This window comes from Lagenorhynchus albirostris, chromosome 9 (assembly GCF_949774975.1).
Source record: "Lagenorhynchus albirostris chromosome 9, mLagAlb1.1, whole genome shotgun sequence".
Taxonomy (NCBI): domain Eukaryota; kingdom Metazoa; phylum Chordata; class Mammalia; order Artiodactyla; family Delphinidae; genus Lagenorhynchus; species Lagenorhynchus albirostris.
This window is the reverse complement of record NC_083103.1, coordinates 99,733,973-99,752,448: the sequence shown is the minus strand read 5'-3', so window position 1 is coordinate 99,752,448 and position 18,476 is coordinate 99,733,973. Positions and strand designations below refer to the sequence as shown.

Here is an 18,476-nt window from a genome sequence, read left to right as displayed (position 1 = left end):
CAACAAACATGTATTAATCTACCATGATCCACCCTGTGCCCGACACTGGGGAAACAGCATAACTATGCCATGACCCCTACCAAAGAGAGTCTCGTGGAGGAAGACAGATAAGTAAACAGATTATTACAATACAGTGTGGAAAATGCAACGACAGGTAGATACAGGGTGCTATAGAGGCATGTAAGAGTGGCATCTAACCCAGACTAGGGATCGTCAGCAAAGGTATCTTGGAGGAGAACAAGCCTGAACTTAGTCTTAGAAAGATTGATTAATCAGATAGGGTGTGGGGGGGAGGATAAAAGGACACATATTCCAGGCAGAAGGAGCAGCATATATAAAAGCTTAGAAGTGTAAGGTGAGTCCTGACTTCTTAGCACTCATAAAATGTGGATTACCCAAGGGCAAATGTTTATATTAGCACTGATGAAAGACCAGACTTGTGCCAGTGGCAAGGTGTGGGAGCTGAACCTGAGACTCCTGGCTTAAATTGGTATTGGCCCCCAGCTGGTAGCATCCCAGGCTCCTAAAATAAAAAATACAAATCCTCTCTGGAAAAAAACATCTCCGTAACTTTTCAGAGACTAAGACCAACCAAAGACGAGTTCACAAGGAAAGGTCATTAACACAGAAGGAAACAAATCATCATGAATGAAAGTCAGCAAATATAAGAAGCAACAGATTTAGACCCCCAAGGTCTTCAGACACTGAAATGATCAGATATAAAACATAAAATAATTATGAAATGCTTGAAGTAATACAAGACAAAATTACAAAAATGAACAAGCAACAAGAGGCTATCAAAAGTGATCAAATTTGAAAAGGAACAAATAGAACTCATAAATAAAAATATAATTTATTGAAATAAAAATGGAAGAGTTTAACAGCGCATTAAAAACAGCTGAAGAGAGTTAGTTAACTGAAAGTTGTACCTGAAGAAATTATTCAGAATTAGGCACAGACAGACAAGGAGATGAAATATATGAGAAGAGAGATTAAGGGATACGGCATGTAGCATGAAAAGGTCTGACACACATTTCCTCAAGAGCTCAAAGGGGAGAATAGAGAGATGGAGAAGAGACAATATTTTAAGAGTAATGACTGAAATTTTTGTAGAACTCATGACAAACATACAGGTTCAAGAAGGTTGACACACAAGATATCTTAAAAGATTTCCACACCTACATAAAATGTAGTAAAGCTAGAGTATACCAAGGACAAAGAGAAGATCTTGTTGACTGAAAAGAAAATGCAAAACTTGAGAGTTGTGAGTTAAGTTTTATTTGGGGCAAAATGAGGACTACAGCCTAGGAGAAAGCATTTCAGACAGCCCCGAGAGACTGCTCCAGAAGCAAGGAGGAAGCTCAGTGTTGGATATGATTTTAGTGAAGGAGGGTGCTGTGGTCAAGCACACATTTTGGCAAAGCCTTGCTGCTAGTCACGAGGAGCAGATGTCACTGGTAATGATTTTAATGCTTTTCTAGAAAATACGAAGAGACATCAAATCCCACCTGAATTAGTACTGTTTACCCCACCAGCTTGACCAGCAAGAGTCCCTGGGCTGCATTTTCAGAAAACACAGAATAAGACGCCAGAGAAACCAGGAGAAAAAAAAATGTCCTCTGGAGGGTCCTTGAAGAGCACCTAATCTCTCTCCTCTCTCTTCCCTCTTACAAGCAATGAAAGGGTTACTCACAAAAACCCAAAACTCTAAAACTAGGGGGTGAAGGAAGGTAGTATTTAAACTGGTCACTGGCCAGCACATCCCCAGGGTCCCAGAGCAGAACTTCCTTGAAATAGTTGGAGGCGGGTCCCATGGACTAACGTCATCTCCATGACTCACGCAGTGGGCTCTTCCTTAGCGTGTGGAAATGAGACAGTCAGGATGCCGATGGGACATGTTGCTGGAAATGATCACTGTGGTCTCTGAGAGCCACCCAGACGTACCTCACTGTTGGGAAGTCCCCTCGGCCATCACTCCACGGATCCCCGAGTGCCCTGGATGCTTGGACTGAGTGAGGAGAAAGAGTCTTAACGTCCTAAGGAACAGCTCAGAACGATGGGGCCTTCCAATCCCCATCAGTTCTTAGCACTTGGGTGTCCAGAGTCTGGGAATGGAAAGAGGCTGTGCCAACGGCATGTCCAGGGATGAGTCACGTAACTGTGGGGCAAGGGCCCCTCCCCAGCTGCTGCAGCCTCCAGGCTCCATTCCTGCAGTACAGCACTGGCGCCTCTCCTCGCTGAGTCACCTGCCCGTTCCGACTCAGCTGAGGACAGCACTAGTCATGAATCTGAGTTCCTTTGAGACTTGCCCTCTTATCCCCCAAGGGAAATTTATACCATCTTTCTGGATTATAGAGATTTGAGTCAAATCAAGCTGCCAGCAAATAATTAGCAGAGAACTTGTTTAGTCTCCCCAAGTCCAATGCATAAGCAGAAGAGACTAAAGAGGACTGCTAACAGCAACATTCCTGGGGCGCAGGTAGTCACTGGGTCAGGCAGGCCTGGGGGGCTCTGGACCTGGGAAATCCCAAATGGGCTAGATGTGCAGTAAATCCATCTGTCCCGCCACGCCCTTTCTTGTTCACCCTTGGCTGTCCTCAGGGTCCATGTGAATACCTCCTTCATCACTCTGTCCCCACAGATCCCTGACCCCATAAATTCTACTCCGCTATGCCTGGCACACATACGCCCAGGCACGCGCCATGGAGTCTGTCACTGCTCTTAGTTTCTCCGCGTCTGAAACACCAAGCTCTATTCTCTGACCCCAGTTCCTGTTCTTCCAGCTCTGTCACTCTGTTACTTTAACTCAATTTTTTACCTCTTGGAAATGCCCAGTTTGGAGAGACCACAGTGTTGTCTTGCTCTAATTGTCTTAATCAGTCTTGGTCTGCATCTGAGGGGCAAGAGAAGAAGGAGTGAAGGAGGCCTTCCTCTGATAGGCTGTGAGGGCCGTGGCTGCAGCTGGCACCGAGCCAGGCCAGGCCGAGAAGGGGGAGGAAGGGAGGGAGTCGGCTGGGTTAGGGGCCCCACGAAGGAGCTGGCCAGGAACAATGGGGAACAAAGGCTGGACATTCTTCCGCTGAGCCTCCAGAGCCTGGCCTTGGCCTTCCGGGAACAGTTCCAGGAAATGTCTGAGATTCCAGATTTGGAAGGAAGAGACCCGTAAACAGGAGCTGGGCTCTGAGAGGGGACAGCAGCATCTCTCTAGCAGGGGGTGGGGAGCAGCGGGGTGAGCATCAACATTGCAGGCTCACAAGCTACAGTCCCGTCTGCTATAGACACGAGGTTTCAGGGCTGGAAAAACTCTTTTTTTCTTTTTTCGCGGTACGCGGGCCTCTCACCGCTGCGGCCTCTCCCGTTGCGGAGCACAGGCTCCGGACGCGCAGGCTCAGCGGCCATGGCTCACGGGCGCAGCCGCTCCGCGGCATGTGGGATCTTCCCCGAGCAGGGCACGAACCCGTGTCCCCTGCATGAACAGGCGGACTCTCAACCACTGCCCCACCAAGGAAGCCCTGGAAAAACTCTTAAAGGTCATGTACTCCAACCACCTTTCCAGGGCCTGAAAAATATCCCTGCCAAGGATGCTTAAATAGTTTCAATGATGGGATGTGCATGAAAATAAATATATCACAATATCGGCTAAGCTTTACTGATCACTTACAATGCATTAGGCACTGTACTAGATGATTTTATGCTTTATCTCCTCTCACTCTTACTCCAGCTCTCAAGGTAGGAACTATTATTATTATTATCAATTATTATTATTCTCACTTTACAAAAAAGGAAACTGACTTTCAGGGGTTAAGTCACTTGCCAGAGGTCTCCCAGAAGCTTATCTCATCTGTCTCTGGGCTGACTAGGCGCACAGAGTGGACATCTCCCAGACAAGAGCCTGTGCTCTTCCCTGTCTTCTGACCTACCACCCTGACCTCTCCCCGGGAAATGGGCCGGGGCATGACAAGACACACTTGCTCCCCGCACTTGGCTTCCGGGGCCTGTTTTCCTCTACCCTCAGCTTCAGAACACTGTGCCCTGAGATTCCACCTCTGGGTTTTCATGCCACTCTAGCAGGGGGTCGCTTGGAAGCCAAAGGATCGGGATTGAGATTCAAGGGTTCAGTAGAGGCTTGGGGTAAAGGATCAAAACAGTGGTTGAAGTTATGGTCGGGCTGAGGATTACCGCTAAGAAATCCTGGACTAGATCACAAGATAGACCCTAGGGCGGGGCTTCGAGTCAGAGGTTATGACTATAGGATCAAGGTCAGAGACTTTCTCTCCTCTGGTCTCCTCCCAATTCTCCAAGGCACTGAGGGCCAGGCAGGAAGCATCGGTTTCCTCAAAGCCGCTTCCCTCCTGGGGCAGAGTCTCGGTCACAAACAACCACCACTGCCGCCGCGCCCGCCCCTCCTTCCCTCCGCTGTGAGCTCAGAGCAGTAGGACAAAGTGCTACAGACAAGGACAGAGGCCTGAGGGCAGCCATGGGCTCTGGAGGAGTAGGCCTCCTTGGGGCCCGTCAGCCCCTGCCCCTCCTGCTTCTGCTCGTCACAGGTGAGTGTGGCCCTCCCTACTCCTAGCCCACGCTCCGCTCCGTTGATCTGAGGCCTGGCCAAGGCAGCGAGGAGACCCCCTTGCTCCTTTGCTTCCCTTTTGCAGTGGGGGGTACCAGAGACGACGGTGATGATGATGATGATGGTGATGTTGAGTGTGAGACAGACAGACTGAGAGCTCCACTGGCCCTCACCTGGGTGCCACGCACGCATGCTGGCCTTCTCCCCTCCCAGCTAGCGTGTTATTTGGGAACTGATCTTCAGGCAAGAGGAGGAAGATGAGGCGTGCAGGGATTTGGGGGCCCTATTTGCAGTCAGACTGGGCTGCACCTCCTTTCCTCTCCCAGGAGGCATGGCTCAGGACTCCCCACCCCAGATCCTCGTCCACCCCGAGGACCAGCTGCTCCAGGGCCCTGGCCCGGCCAAGATGAGCTGCCAGGCCTCAGGCCAGCCACCTCCCACCATCCGCTGGCTGCTGAATGGGCATCCCCTGAGCACGGTGCCCCTAGACATTCACCACCTCCTACCTGACGGAACCCTCCTGCTGCTGCGGCCCCCTCCCCGGGGACGTGCCCACGATGACCAGGTCCTGTCCACAGACCTGGGTGTCTACACGTGTGAGGCCAGCAACCGGCTGGGCACGGCAGTCAGCCGGGGCGCTCGGCTGTCTGTGGCTGGTGAGCCCTGGGCGGGGAGACCTGGGTTGGGGGTGGTCCTAGATAGGAGACCGGGGAGGAGGGGCTCTTCGGAAAGGCAGGTAATGCAGAACGCTGTGAGACGCCAAGGCAGGACCTGAATGTGGGGACTGGGTCCCGCCCTCTGCGACCCTCCCTCCTCCCCACAGTCCTTCGGGAAGATTTCCAGGTCCAGCCTCGGGACGCGGTGGCCACGGTGGGCGAGCAGGTGATTCTGCAGTGTGGGCCGCCCTGGGGCCACCCAGAGCCCACAGTCTCATGGTGGAAGGATGGGAAACCCCTGGCCCTGCAGCCAGGGCGGCACTCGGTGAGTGTAGCCCCCTTCCCCACGCCTCACCCTGTCCTGGCCACAACTGTGCACACACGAGGGACTGACCCGCCCCATGGCCCAATGTCCCCTGCAGAATTTGAGGAAGGGGAGGCGGTGAGGCCTTAGACTTCCCTCCGCACTCAGAGGCCCTCCCCGCAGGGGACACTTCACAACGCACCTGGTCCTGACAGGTGTCCAGAGGTTCCCTGCTGATGGCAAGAGCAGAGAAGAGTGACGCAGGGACCTATATGTGCGTGGCCACCAACAGCGCAGGACGACGGGAGAGCCGGGCAGCCAGGGTGTCTGTCCAAGGTAAGGGGAGGGCGGTCAGGGCCAAGGTCGGGGGCTCCAGTTAGGGTGGTGTGGTCTGGTTTTGGCTGAGGTTAGGGGATGTGGGAGCGGAACCCGGGATCAGGGTCAGAGCGGCGGGGACCCCATTTAGGGGTGGTTCCCCCGTCCTAGAATAGAAATCGGAGTGCTCTCAACCTGGGCGAGTTCTGGCTCCTCTGTGGCCGAGGGATGTTCCACCCAATTCCTCCGTTCTGGCCTATGGGCCCCACCCCAGCCCTGTGCTCCCCACAGAGCCCCAGGACCACAAGGAGCCCCTGGAGCTTCTGGCTGTGCGCATTCAGCTGGAAAACGTGACCCTGCTGAACCCAGACCCTGCGAAGGGCACCAAGCCTGGTCCTGCTGTGTGGCTCAGCTGGAAGGTGAGGCCCAGGACCTGGGCTGGAGCCCGTCACAGCTCCAGAAAGGGCTGCTCAAGAGAGCCCTGAGTCCTCCTCTCCCTCTGGGCTCTTTCCCAGGTGAGCGGCCCTGCTGCACCTGCTCAGTCCTACACGGCCTTGTTCAGGACCCCAGCTGCCCCCGGAGGCCAGGGAGCCCCGTGGGCAGAGGCCCTGCTGGCTGGCTGGCAGAGCGCAGAGCTTGAGGGCCTCCAGTGGGGCCAGGACTACGAGTTCAAAGTGAGACCATCCTCCGGGCGGGCTCAAGGCCCCGACAGCAACGTGCTGCTCCTGAGACTGCCTGAGCAAGGTCGGGGACAGATGCCCCCCCAGACCCAACAATATACCCCCAGCCCCTTTTTGTCCCACTCTAGCCGGGCGGATGGTGGGTCCCACCCCTGGGCTCCCTCCTGCCCTGGCCCAGCAAGCAGAGCTGAGAAAGGCTCTTAGTCTCACCAGTGTGGCTCTGACCCTGTGTCCCATTCCAGCTCCTTTCCCTAGAGCCTTCTCCCTCAGCATCCCTTACAGCCTCTCTCCCTCCCCCCTCCCCAGTGCCCAGTGCCCCTCCCCAGGAGGTGACCCTAAAACCTGGCAACGGCAGTGTCCTCGTGAGCTGGGTCCCACCACCTGCTGAAAACCACAATGGCATCATCCGTGGCTACCAGGTACCCTCCACAAACTGACACACCCCTTCCTAGTGGTGCCAGGAGATCCCTCTTCCCTGGCGTCCTGTAGACACTTGCTCTGGGCACTAAGAAATGGTACTTGGGCAGAGAAGCAAGGGAAACTTACTGTTGTTGGGCAAGGACCCTACTGTCTGCCAGACACTGCCGAGCACTTACTTAGAATCTCATTTCATCCCATAGTCCGCCCTGGGTTATTGTCCCGTGTATGGACGTAGAAAGTGAGGCTAAGCTCACAGGTGCGGGAAACAGAACAGGAATCAAACCAGGACGTGTCTGACTCTCAGCTTCTAAGGCAGTGGTGTCAGAGGGTGGTTCCTGGACCAGCAACATCAGCATCACCTGAGAACTTGTTAGAACGCAAATCCTTAGGTCCTTTGCCAGGCCTTGTGAATCAGAAAGTCGGGGATGGACCTGGCAATCTGGATTTTAACAAATCCTCCAGGTGACCCTGAAGCACGCTGGCGTTTGCGAACCACGGGTCTAACGCCTATTTCGCCGATTACTTTTGTCCCTCGTCTGTCGGTCTAGAAAGAAGTGTCTCCCACTCTGTGGGGGGAGGAGGAAATAGGACGTGTGGGTGCATGCGGGGGGCGTCCCCAGGTGAACGGCAGGACAGGGTGGCCACACGCCCGGAGTCTGATCCGCAAGAGGAAGGGCTGAGCTGCTGGGATGGTGCCAGGGGGCGAGCTCCCCTCTGTTTGCGCCTCAGGTCTGGAGCCTGGGCAACACCTCGTTGCCCCCGGCCAACTGGACGGTGGCGGGCGAGCAGACCCGGCTGGAGATCGCCACCCGCGTGCCAGGTTCCTACTGCGTACAAGTGGCCGCAGTCACTGGGGCTGGGGCTGGGCAGCCCAGCAGCCCTGTCTGCCTCTTTTTAGGTGAGGACAGTGCCCACCGGCCCCACCCCGACCCATTCAGGCCCCATCTCCGCCTTCCTCTCTCCCCGCTCTCGCTTCCGGCTCCTCCCCCTCAGCCGCCCCCTCCCCCTGAGCTCAAATTCCCATACAGAGCAGGCCGTGGAGCAAGCTCTCCAGGAGCCCAGTGCGCACGGCCCGTGGACCCTGGAGCAGCTGAGGGCGGCCTTGAGGCGGCCAGAGGTCATTGCCAGCGGGGGTGTTGTGCTCTGGTTGCTGCTGCTGGGCACCGCCGTGTGCATCCACCGCCGGCGCCGAGCTGGGGTGCACCTGGGCCCAGGTGAGAAGGTGAAGTGGACTCCCAGGTGATCAGGCCTTCCCTGGGTCCAGCCAGAACGCTACAGGGGTTTAGACCGCTAGCCAGGTGCTGGAGACTCTGGGCTGACCCTTCCTCCTGCCCTCTCCCAGGTCTGTACAGACATACCAGTGAGGACGCCATCCTAAAACACAGGTGAGAGACGAAAGGGCCTGAGGCGAGGGCGGGGCCGAGGGGCCGAGGGACAGTGGAGCTGGGATGGAGAACTGGCCGGAGTACTAGTCTCCCCTACTGCCAGGCAATTTGGCATCCTAGTACCTGAATTTCCCTTGAACTTCAAGTGAGAATTAAATTTCTCTTTCATTAATGTTCCTATCACACCACTTGACAAGGTGAGTAAACTGAAGACTCATGACTCAAGTGACTGCCCAAGGCTGCACAGCTAGTAGCTGCCTTCTGAATTCCTAATCCAGTGCTCTTGTTACCAAGCTCTCATTAATACTGACTGCACTCTCCTGCTGACTCGTGCTGCTAGGTGGAGAATAACTAGCACAGGAGGACCAGTCTGATTTCTAATTTGCTCTGTACACTCAGCATCTCCCTAGTAGTCCCTTTGGCTACAGGAAATCACCTACCCACGGAGGCATCTTTCCTTCGCAATAATCCACCCACAGTTCCAGCAGAGGGCGCTCTGCCCTTGCGTGATGGATTCTTACTCCTTGTTCTCAGCAACGGAGCCCGCCTGCAGGTACATCTGCTCCAAGCGCGTTTGGCTGCCAGAGCAAGTCTCCCATTATGAGACACGACACTAAAAGAGAAAACATCCTTTTTTCTCCTACTGGCTGAATTTTACACTGAACAACCATTTCATCTCTGCCCACCTTCTCCTGCTCTTTATCTCATTAGATCCCCTCTGGGAGAGTTCACATTCCAGGTCTGCATCTTTCAACAGGAATTTATCAAGCACCTACTATGTGAGACACATCCAGCTCTACCATTTTGCTGTCAGTTTCTCGGCCCAGAGCAAGGTTCTGTGCTGGCTGGTGCTGTGTTCCTGCGTTGTTCTGTGCTCATTGGTCTTTCCCTTCCAGCTACCTCCTGGGCTTAGTCTGCTCTGCCCCGAACTTTCTCTGGCTCCCCTGGGATTTCATCCCTCTCCTTGAGGGAGATTCCACTCTGATCACTTTGTTGATTCATTCCTTTAGAACAGCTTCCGTCTAGCAGAGACAGCCACGCAAGCACAAATGCAATCCAGAATTGGGGGTGCAGAAACATGTACAAGTACAAGGAAGGGGCTGGAGGGGAACTATGGGAGGAAGAAGATTTCACATTTACCCTGGCAGTTAGAAGGGGAAGGGCAAAGGGAACAGCAAGAAATAGCCTGTTGCATTCATACGGAAAGACAAGCCTTTTGGTCTGGCTGGGGCGTACTGTGTGGGATGGGTCAGAGCACAGACTGAGGAGCTGGAAGCCAGACCAACGAGGGCCCTGTTAGCCACGCTAGGCAGCTGGGCTCCATCTTGGTAAATGGGGAGCCACTGAAGGTTTTAGGCAGAAAAGTGCTTTGGTCTGATCCCTGCCACATGGTGTCCCATTCAAAGGGAACCAGGCTGGAGGTAGAGAAGCCAACCTTCAGGTAGCAAACTCCTGCCATCTTACAGATGGAGAAACGGGGACTTAGAGAGGCTAATAGACTGAGTTGCCCAGGGTTGCACAGCTAAGGCTGCAGCAGATCTGGCTCCAGGTCTGTGTTCTTTCTGTCTCAGCCCGTAGCTCTCTCTCTTTGATACCTCCTAGCTCTGGGCAACTTGGACTTCCCCTGATCCCAGGATAAGAAAGCGGCGCTGAGTTTGGGACAGCAGATCAGAGATCTCAAGGAGGCTGTGAGGGGCTGAAAAGCAGTGAGAAGAACACCCCCCCCCCTTCTCCTACCCGCTGAGTCGGAGGTTTGGGCCAATCTTGTTCTCCCTCCACCCCACCCTCCATTGCCCAGGATGGATCACAGTGACTCCCCGTGGCTGGCAGACACTTGGCGCTCCACCTCTGGCTCTCGGGACCTCAGCAGCAGCAGCAGTCTCAGCAGCCGACTGGGAATGGACGCCCGGGACCCACTAGACAGTCGTCGCTCCTGTAAGCATGTCCCGAGGGGGTGGGGTGGGCCTGGCAGTGGAGCAGGGGTCCCAGGGCTGGAGAAGGGGGGGGCATGGGTGGGATGCGTTCACCATAATTCCTCCTGTCGTTTTTATTGCAGTGATCTCCTGGGATCCCCGAAGCCCCGGTGTGCCCCTGCTTCCCGACACCAGCACTTTTTATGGCTCCCTCATCAATGAGCTGCCTTCCAGCCCCCCAGCCCGGCCAAGTCCCCAGGCCCCAGCTGCCAGGCGGCTCACACCCCAGCTGGCCAGGCTCTCCAGTCCCTGGGCCAGTTCAGACAGCCTCTGCGGCCGCAGGGGCCTCTCTTCTCCACGCTTGTCTCTGGCCCCTGCAGAGGCTTGGAAGGCCAAAAAAAAGCAGGGTAAGGATGAGGGGATGGACAGCCTGACTCGGGTGGTAGGGGGGACAGGAAAGAACATGGGGTGGCCTCGACGCCGGGTGTGGGCCGCACCCCACTCGCAGCCTGTCCTGATGGACGCCTATCGCCACGCACCCAGCCCGGAGTGTGCTGGCCTTAGCTTTTCTTTACACCATGATCTTGCTTGGGTTTTGCCACACCAGTAGTGAGCCTTGTTGCTGCAGCCAGCTCAACTCAGCAAACACTTAATAAGCACCACTGTATGCCAGACGGGGGACACAGAAACACCAGATATAATCCTTTCTCTCTACGAGCTCAAAGTCTAATGAAAGTGCCTGACCAGCACACAGATAATTCTAGAACCTGGAGGGGTGTAACCAGTGCTAGCCCAAAGCCTCAGGCACTCATGACCTCTCTACTACGCACTGTGTCCATATGTACTATGTACGTGCACGATATATGGGTCTGCCCAGGTACCCACCTCCAACTGGCTTCCCAGAGAATGAGTATTTCCTTTCTGTCCAGAGTTTTCTCCTGACTTCCGGCTACCTGCTTTGACTTTCTAGAGAGAAGTAATTATAATCTCTGTTTCTTTAGCAACTACTCTATGGGAGGTGCTTTACTTACATTTGTTATTTCATTTAATCCTCACAACATATCGGCTAGGTGCTATTTCTCTAATTTTACAAGATTGGGAGAGAGGGTCAGAATTGGGTAACTTGTTCAAAACTCCATGTCCATAAGCTGCAGTTCTCAGATTTGAAGCCAGAATGGTCTGCTTCCAAAGGCTACTCGGAATCTCTCTGGGAGCGCCCCTGGGCAATTCTGTTCTCTCCCTGACTCTTTTCTCCTGTTTCTGAACATTCATTGTCTGCACTCTCTCTGCTGTCTTCCTGAGCCTCCTGTACTGATTAGTAAGATTTACAAATGTTCAACAGCCAGTTTTGTTAAGTGGATATAATCCAACTTTTATTAAGACAAAGATGGATTCAGAGTAATTAAGAGCTTGTCCAATATCCGGAATTTTATGACTCTAAATATTAGCCAAGCTGGCATCCTTTCCAGCTTTGCCTCAGAGCTATTGCATTAGAAATAATCATCTGTGATAATGAAATACCAGCTAAAAAGAGGTTGCAGAAGTCTCATGGAAAAACTAGCTTTTCCGTGGATAACCACACTAATTTGAATATAACGTATACCCTGTCTGAGAACATTAATACTACCCCACAAAAGGTGAGCAATTTTCTACACTCAATTCTTAAGAAGGTTCCAATTCTGAGATGAAGCTTCCTAACCTCACTCAGAGATCTAGGTCCTCACTGCACCCCTTTTCTCCTCACCCGGCCCCACCCCACCACTGCCCAGGATGGGCTGAGAACAGTGACTCCCCTGGGCTGGTGGACACTTGGCCTACCTCTGGCTCTTTGCAGTGGCAGCAAGATCTCAGAGGCATGGAGCTCCTCTACTGCTGTCAGCTGGTCCGAAAGACTGCTGATTCCTTGTCTTCTAAAACTGGCAGGCTCTCTCAGTGTCCTCTACCCCCTTGACTTGCTTATTCTTTTTTCTTTTCTTTTTTTAATCTATTTATTTATTTGTGGCTGCATTGGGTCTTCGTTGCTGCGCCCGGGCTTTCTCTAGTTGCAGCAAGCGGGGGTTACTCTTCGTTGCGGTGCGCGGGCTTCTCATTGCGGTGGCTTCTCTTGTCACAGAGCATGGGCTCTAGGCGCGCGGGCTTCAGTAGTTGTGGCACGCGGGCTCAGTAGTTGTGACTCACGGGCTCTAGAGTGCGGGCTCAGTAGTTGTGACTCACGAGCTCTAGAGCGCAGGCTAAGTTGTTGTGACGCACAGGCTTAGTTGCTCCACGACATGTTGGATCTTCCCAAACCAGGGATCGGACCCATATGCCCTGAGGTGGATTCTCAACCACTGTGCCACCAGGGAAGTCCCCTTTTTCTTATTATCTGACCTTAGTTGGGTTTTTTCCTCTGTGACTAATAATCTCACAACTGCTGTCTCCCGTGTCTAATCCATTATATCTTATTCTCAGTTCACTTTGCGGATACATATCATCAATACATTGAATAGCCTCATTAAATAATTAATTCAAACAAATATTTATCGCAATTCAGGTGTGCCCAACAAGATTCCACCTAACCCTGAGAACATGTTTACTGTATAGTTTGATTCAAATAATATTGAAACTAAATTCAAGTAATTCCAAGCAAGGTGGAAGGAGGGTTTTTTTGTTACCAGAATCCTTTAGAGGAAATGATAGGAGCAGGGATGAGCATGGCCTTTTTCCTTCCCTTTCCACACAAAGCAACATAAACAACAGGTACCCCCATTTCTGAGCTTAGTCAAGAAGCACAGGACAAGACAGGTGATGAGAGCAGGGTTGGAGCACCCAAAGGTGGCCTCCAGGACTCCCTGGGTCATATGACAATTAAAGGAAATGAGTAAAAACCAAACCAGCCAAACTACAAAAGGAAACTTTGATGGAGGAAGTCTAGCCATTGTGTGGCTTTTCATCCCAGTGGCTCAGAAGGTCTGGCTACCGTACATGGATTCCTAGGGTCCAGATGGATTCTTGATGAATGCCTTGTCCCTGCTTTGAACCTGCCCCAGATCTTTGAAATCGGACTGACTAGACAGCTCTGTCTTGAGAGTCCTGCCTGGTCTCCGGTCCCCTTTCCTAACTGGGCTTCTGATCATGTGACACTAACCTGAAGGCTGTTTCTTTTCTCCTTTGCTTGATGTTCTCCTGTTCCTGGTCTTGGGAAAATCCTTTTCCCTTTATTATTCTGCTCCTCTCTGGTATAAACTGAGATCCATTTTGGTTTTGGCCTGACCAAGTCATTGCACACAGCCAGGTCTTCTGTATTGTCACAGTTCACGCAGAGCCCTGTCTCCTAAGTGGCCACATGGGCCTGATGATAGCTGCCATCTTGTACATGATTCTTCTCACCTTGTGTTTAAACCTGCATCTCTGATATCATCCATCCATTCACTCATTCATTCAACACGTACTGAATATCCACGGGCAGGGCATTGCCTCCCTGGGTGAGATCAACACATCTTCCTATTTTCAAGTTCCTCTTCCCATCAGCTGACTCTCTCCCTTCACACCTGACATGGTCTGGAGCTCCCTGGTTTTGTCTTCCTCATTCAGCTCAACTTGACAGCCCAACCCATCTCTCCAAGTGAGAGACACTTGGGTTTATCAGGGCAAGGCTATCCAGAGCCATGTGAGATATTTGCGATGTGAGAAGTGGAAATTAACAGATCCTCTCCAAGAAAAGAAGGAGTATTTGCCTTCATGGAGGCAAAATTCATGAAATATCTATTAGGTGCCGGGAACTTTCCAATCTGTTTTTAGTTAACTGGCCAAACCATGCTTTGCAGTGGTTGTTTACAAATGAAACAGGCTCAGGAAGGTTAACGGATTTACCTGAGGTCACACAGCTAATACGTGGCTGAGCCAGGCTACGAGTGCAGGTGTTTTGACTCCAAGCTTAGTGCTCCTTCCATTATATCACAGCTGCCTGGATGGAGAGAGGTTCTTCCCTCTTCCCTCTGGGTTCAAGAACCCTAAAGCTTAACTGGATGACGAAGCTGAAGCTAGAGCCTGTGGTTGAGGTCTGCAAGGCACACCCAGGCATGGCCTCCAGCCACCGACTCTTTGCTTTGCAGAGCTGCACCAGGCCAACAGCTCCCCGCTGCTCCGGGCCAGCCACCCTGTGGAGCTCTGGGCCTGTGAGTTGGGCAACAGAGGCTCCAAGAACCTTTCCCAAAGCCCAGGTGAGAGGAGGGCGCTACGAGGCAGGTGAGGGGCTGAGGCAGGGTGTGGGGCTTCTCCTGTCCCTGTGGAGGCTGGCTGGGTGCAGACAGGACTCTGAGGGGCTGGATAGACAGGCAAACTGGGGCCCGGGGCTGACGGGGGTTCTGCTATCTCACGCCCAGCCTGTCGTTCCCCAGGAGCTGTGCCCTGGGCCCTGGTTGCCTGGCGGGCCCTGGGACCACAGCTCCTCGGCTCCCCCAGTGAGCTGGTGACTCACCCTCTCCCCGCAGCACCCCTCCCTCTTCGTGGACCCCCCACTCAGAGTCAACAGACCCAGTAAGAGGGCATGGGGTCAGGACGCAGGGCTGGGCACTGGGGGTGTGGGGTGTCTGCTGACCGTGGACGGGGCTGGGGGAGGGGTGGCAGGGGCCAGAAGGACGTCACTAACCATCCTGCCATCTTACTCCAATCAGGCAATCGGTGGAGCCCCAAGCCCCCTCCTGCCACCCACTGCCAGCAGCCCCCGTCCCCGCCTTTATCCCTTCCGGTCCCCCCAGCCCCTCCAGTCCCCAGGCCTCTTCCCTCTCTGGTCCCAGCCCAGCATCCAGTCGCCTGTCCAGCTCATCACTGTCGTCCCTGGAGGAGGATCAAGACAGTGTGCTGACCCCTGAGGAGGTGGCCCTGTGCCTGGAGCTCAGTGAGGGTGAGGAGACCCCCAGGTGAGTGGCCAGAGGGGGAACCAAAGGATACAGATAGGAGCGTGAGACAGGAGTATGCCTAGGTCTGCTGCCTCCACCCTCCTCAACGGGGCTGTTATTGCCACTCCACGCCCCGCCCCCCACCCCGACCGCGTCCCATCCCCCGTTTTGCCTCTTCCTAGGAACAGTGTCTCTCCAATGCCAAGGGCTCCTTCACCCCCCATCACCTATGGCTACATCAGCGTCCCGACGGCCTCGGAGCTAGCGGACATGGGCAGGCCTGGAGGGGGGGTGGGGTCCGAGGTGAGGGGCTTGCTGTGCCCACCTCGGCCCTGCCCCACACCCACCCCCAGCGAGGGCTCCTTGGCCAATGGCTGGGGCTCAGCCTCTGAGGACAACGCCCCCAGCGCCAGAGCCAGCCTGGTCAGCTCCTCCGACGGCTCCTTCCTCGCCGACGCCCACTTTGCCCGGGCCCTGGCCGTGGCTGCGGACAGCTTTGGCTTTGGGCTGGAGGCCAGGGAGGCAGACTGCGTCTTCACAGGTACGTGAGCTCACTGTCTTCCTCCTCATCCCCACCGCCTGGAGCGGACACAGCTTCTCCCCAACCAAGAGGCAAAGCGTCCTAAGCATCGTCTTCGTGGTCGTCATCCCTAAAACAGCTACTTGTTTTTTTTTTTTTTGCGGTACGCGGGCCTCGCACCGTTGTGGCCTCTCCCGTTGCGGAGCACAGGCTCCGGACGCACAGGCGCAGCGGCCATGGCTCACGGGCCCAGCCGCTCTGCGGCACGTGGGATCTTCCCGGACCGGGGCACGAACCCGCGTCCCCTGCATCGGCAGGCGGACTCTCAACCACTGCGCCACCAGGGAAGCCCAAACAGCTAGTTTTTATTGAGGGATGACTATGTCCCAGGCACTATGATAAGTGCTTTACATACACTCAACATTAACAGCAACTCTCTGAAGAATATTTTGTCGTTCTTTTCCAAATGAAGAAACTGTAAGTCCAACAGCTTTATCAGCTTGCTCAAGGTCACCTACCAGAACAGGATAAATTGTTCAAGTTAAAATCCCAGAGGCAGCCGATTGTACAGTCCATTCTGCTACCTCCAGGACCCTCTTACCAGATGTGGGTCTCCAGGAAACGTTGCTCCCCAGCCCAGTGACTCAGATTCGTCCCCACCGTGGGAAGGTCTGTTTTCTCGCATGTGTCCCCCTGTGCTTTCAAGGCCTTCTTCCTGTCCTGTGTGTGGCAGGGTGGGAAGTGACTGGGCGGCCTGTTTCACGTGTCTAGCAGGTGGGACCATCATCCCCAAGTCAACAGAAGGTAGTCAGGGCTCCCCGTGGCCCTTTGGAGTGCCCTTCCTCAGACACTCTGTTAGATCCCCTAGACCCATCTTACGAACCCTAACTCTACATTTTGCCCCCCCCAAAAAAGCAGTCAGGCTTGTGGTAGATAGGAGAGCAAGGATTACCTAGGACAGAAGGCCAGGGCTGGGCTAGGACAAAAGAGCTCAAGCTGTTCTCTGAAGAAACCAGTGGACATCTTCCTTTCCCTGGGGCGGAGGCTCCTGTGGATGTGGCCACTGGGGGTGATGGACCGAGTGGGGCTGGGTTATGTCTAGGGTTGGGTGTATGCCTTAAGCAGCCCCAAGCCTTCTGCCCTAAACTGGTCCATAAGGGTGAAGGACAACCCTCCACAGATACCTCTACCCTCCCTGACAGATGCTTTGTCACCTCCCTCCCCCCGGGATGACCTCTTCCTGAACTCCGCCCTCTCCCTGCCCCCGTGGGAGTGGAGGTCAGACTGGTTGGAGGACATGGAGAAAAACCACACCCAGTGGCTGGGAAGGGGGCTGCCTCCCTGGCCCTCCACCTCTCGGATCTCGTCCCAGAGAAGTCATGTCAGCTGTCCTGCGCCCAAGGCCGGCGGTAAGCGTCTGGCTGGCTAGCTGATGTGGCGATCTTGACTGCAGGGGTTCTTGGCAGTGGGATGGGGTCCAAGAGGGCACCTGGGGTCTGGCAGGAGAGCTAAGGAGCTGGGGGATAAATCCATCCTCCTTCAACTTCTCCTACAGACTCCTCGTGAACTGATCCCGAGACTGCCGAGAGGAGAATCAGAACCGTCTCCCCTGTCAGCTGCCAGCCTGGGCTGTGGACTGTGGGTCTTGATCTCTGCATCTCTGCAGTCGGGGTCCACCTCTCCCAGCCTCCAGAGTTCTCCGTCCCGGATTGTGAAAACAAACGAAAGCAAAACAAAATATGAACAAAGCGGACCTGGAGCCCCCGGGGGAAAAAATCATCTCCACCTGACTCCCAGCCCTTGCTTTTCCCACTGCTTCATCCACGTCCACAGCCAGGTCATTTGGGCCTAAGAAGCAGCCCTAAATCCTGATCTCCCCACCCACTTGGATCACGGGAAGTGGAGGGGCCAAACGTCTGCCTGGAGGACAACAGTGGCTCATGGGAGAGGGCTGTGGAGGAAGGAGCTTCTCATCTCAGGGCCTCCCCTCTCTGCCTTTTCTGGACGATTCCTAACTCTCTCCCCAAACACACCACAAAGGGACATAAAGAGAGACTCCACTGAGGCAGTGATGAGTCTAGGGAGGAAGATGAAGGAGGAGTGACAAACGTGGGACAAGTACACCCTCCTCATACTCTTGTCACTATAAGCTTAAGGAATCTGATACCATAAAGCTACGATGACTTGAGTTCTACGAGGTCACTCTGCGGGCCGCCATCATGAGACCTCTCGGCGGAGCACCACCCTCAGGAGGGCTCCTGGGTTAGAAAGGGATCAAGGGTTCACTGACACTCTGGGTGTCACTCCTTTCTGTTCTGTTATGAAGGGGGGAATTACCTGCATCTTTCAGACTTTAAGCAGAATGCAGGAAAGGGAGGGGTGGGGGATTTTCGGGGTCTGCTGGTCTTAGCAACTTGTCCTGTGAAGACAACTCCTGCTTTCAGGGGTCCCAGCTGCCCTCCCCAAAGACCAGTCCCAGATGGTTTCTTAAAATAGACAAAGTAGCTAAGTTTCACAAAAGGTAGAACCACCTGTAAGGGCTGGCTAGTGGGCACCCTTCAGACAGAAAACAGAACAGAGGAATGGAGGGGCAGGACTTCCAGAGCCTGAGCCACAGAAAACCACTGGAGGGCAGGCAGGGCTGCATCCTTCTCGCTTGGCGGGAAAGGTCAGGGGCAGAAGCCACACGCTGGGCGGTTGCTACTGAGCATGCCCAGGGTCGTGACCTCAGGATGAGGAGTCAGTGCTCTGGATACACATCCGTTCCTCTTTATTTGCTTTTCCTTTTTTGGATTTTATTTTTCTTTTAGCTTCCTGGTAAAATTCCTTTTGAAAA

At 54.1% G+C, this 18,476-nt stretch overlaps 1 protein-coding gene across 9 annotated transcripts; it reads left to right on the top strand.

Moving 5' to 3' along the window:
- Positions 1 to 4,320: 4,320 nt before the first annotated feature.
- Positions 4,321 to 17,709, top strand: ROBO4 (roundabout guidance receptor 4). 9 transcript variants are annotated; one of them, XR_009542561.1, is made up of 18 exons: positions 4,332 to 4,547; positions 4,894 to 5,223; positions 5,391 to 5,548; positions 5,743 to 5,863; positions 6,134 to 6,261; positions 6,358 to 6,586; positions 6,829 to 6,941; positions 7,672 to 7,840; positions 7,971 to 8,156; positions 8,285 to 8,327; positions 10,126 to 10,262; positions 10,384 to 10,647; positions 14,335 to 14,442; positions 14,620 to 14,758; positions 14,896 to 15,141; positions 15,303 to 15,661; positions 16,113 to 16,309; positions 16,843 to 16,914. XR_009542561.1 is itself a non-coding variant. In XM_060160673.1 (18 exons), the coding sequence occupies exons 1-17, from the start codon at positions 4,478 to 4,480 to the stop codon at positions 16,281 to 16,283; spliced, it is 2,853 nt and encodes a 950-aa protein (XP_060016656.1). In that variant the 5' UTR covers positions 4,332 to 4,477; the 3' UTR covers positions 16,284 to 16,309; positions 16,843 to 16,972. The 9 variants fall into 9 exon arrangements, 8 of the variants coding, with proteins under 8 accessions (XP_060016662.1, XP_060016661.1, XP_060016660.1 ...); XM_060160673.1 differs by having other exon boundaries at positions 16,231 to 16,309; positions 16,843 to 16,972; XM_060160672.1 differs by lacking the exon at positions 16,113 to 16,309 and adding an exon at positions 17,196 to 17,709 and having other exon boundaries at positions 4,342 to 4,547; positions 14,713 to 14,758; positions 16,843 to 17,049.
- The last annotated feature ends 767 nt before the right edge of the window (positions 17,710 to 18,476 follow it).

Excerpts from the sequence above, each read along its gene's own strand:
- ROBO4 (XM_060160671.1), top strand. The coding sequence starts at position 4,478 with ATGGGCTCTGGAGGAGTAGGCCTCCTTGGGGCCCGTCAGCCCCTGCCC. Across the intron at positions 5,549-5,742 it reads TGCAGCCAGGGCGGCACTCG|GTGTCCAGAGGTTCCCTGCT; the intron begins GTGAGTGTAGCC and ends TGGTCCTGACAG. Across the intron at positions 10,648-14,334 it reads GAAGGCCAAAAAAAAGCAGG|AGCTGCACCAGGCCAACAGC; the intron begins GTAAGGATGAGG and ends TTTGCTTTGCAG.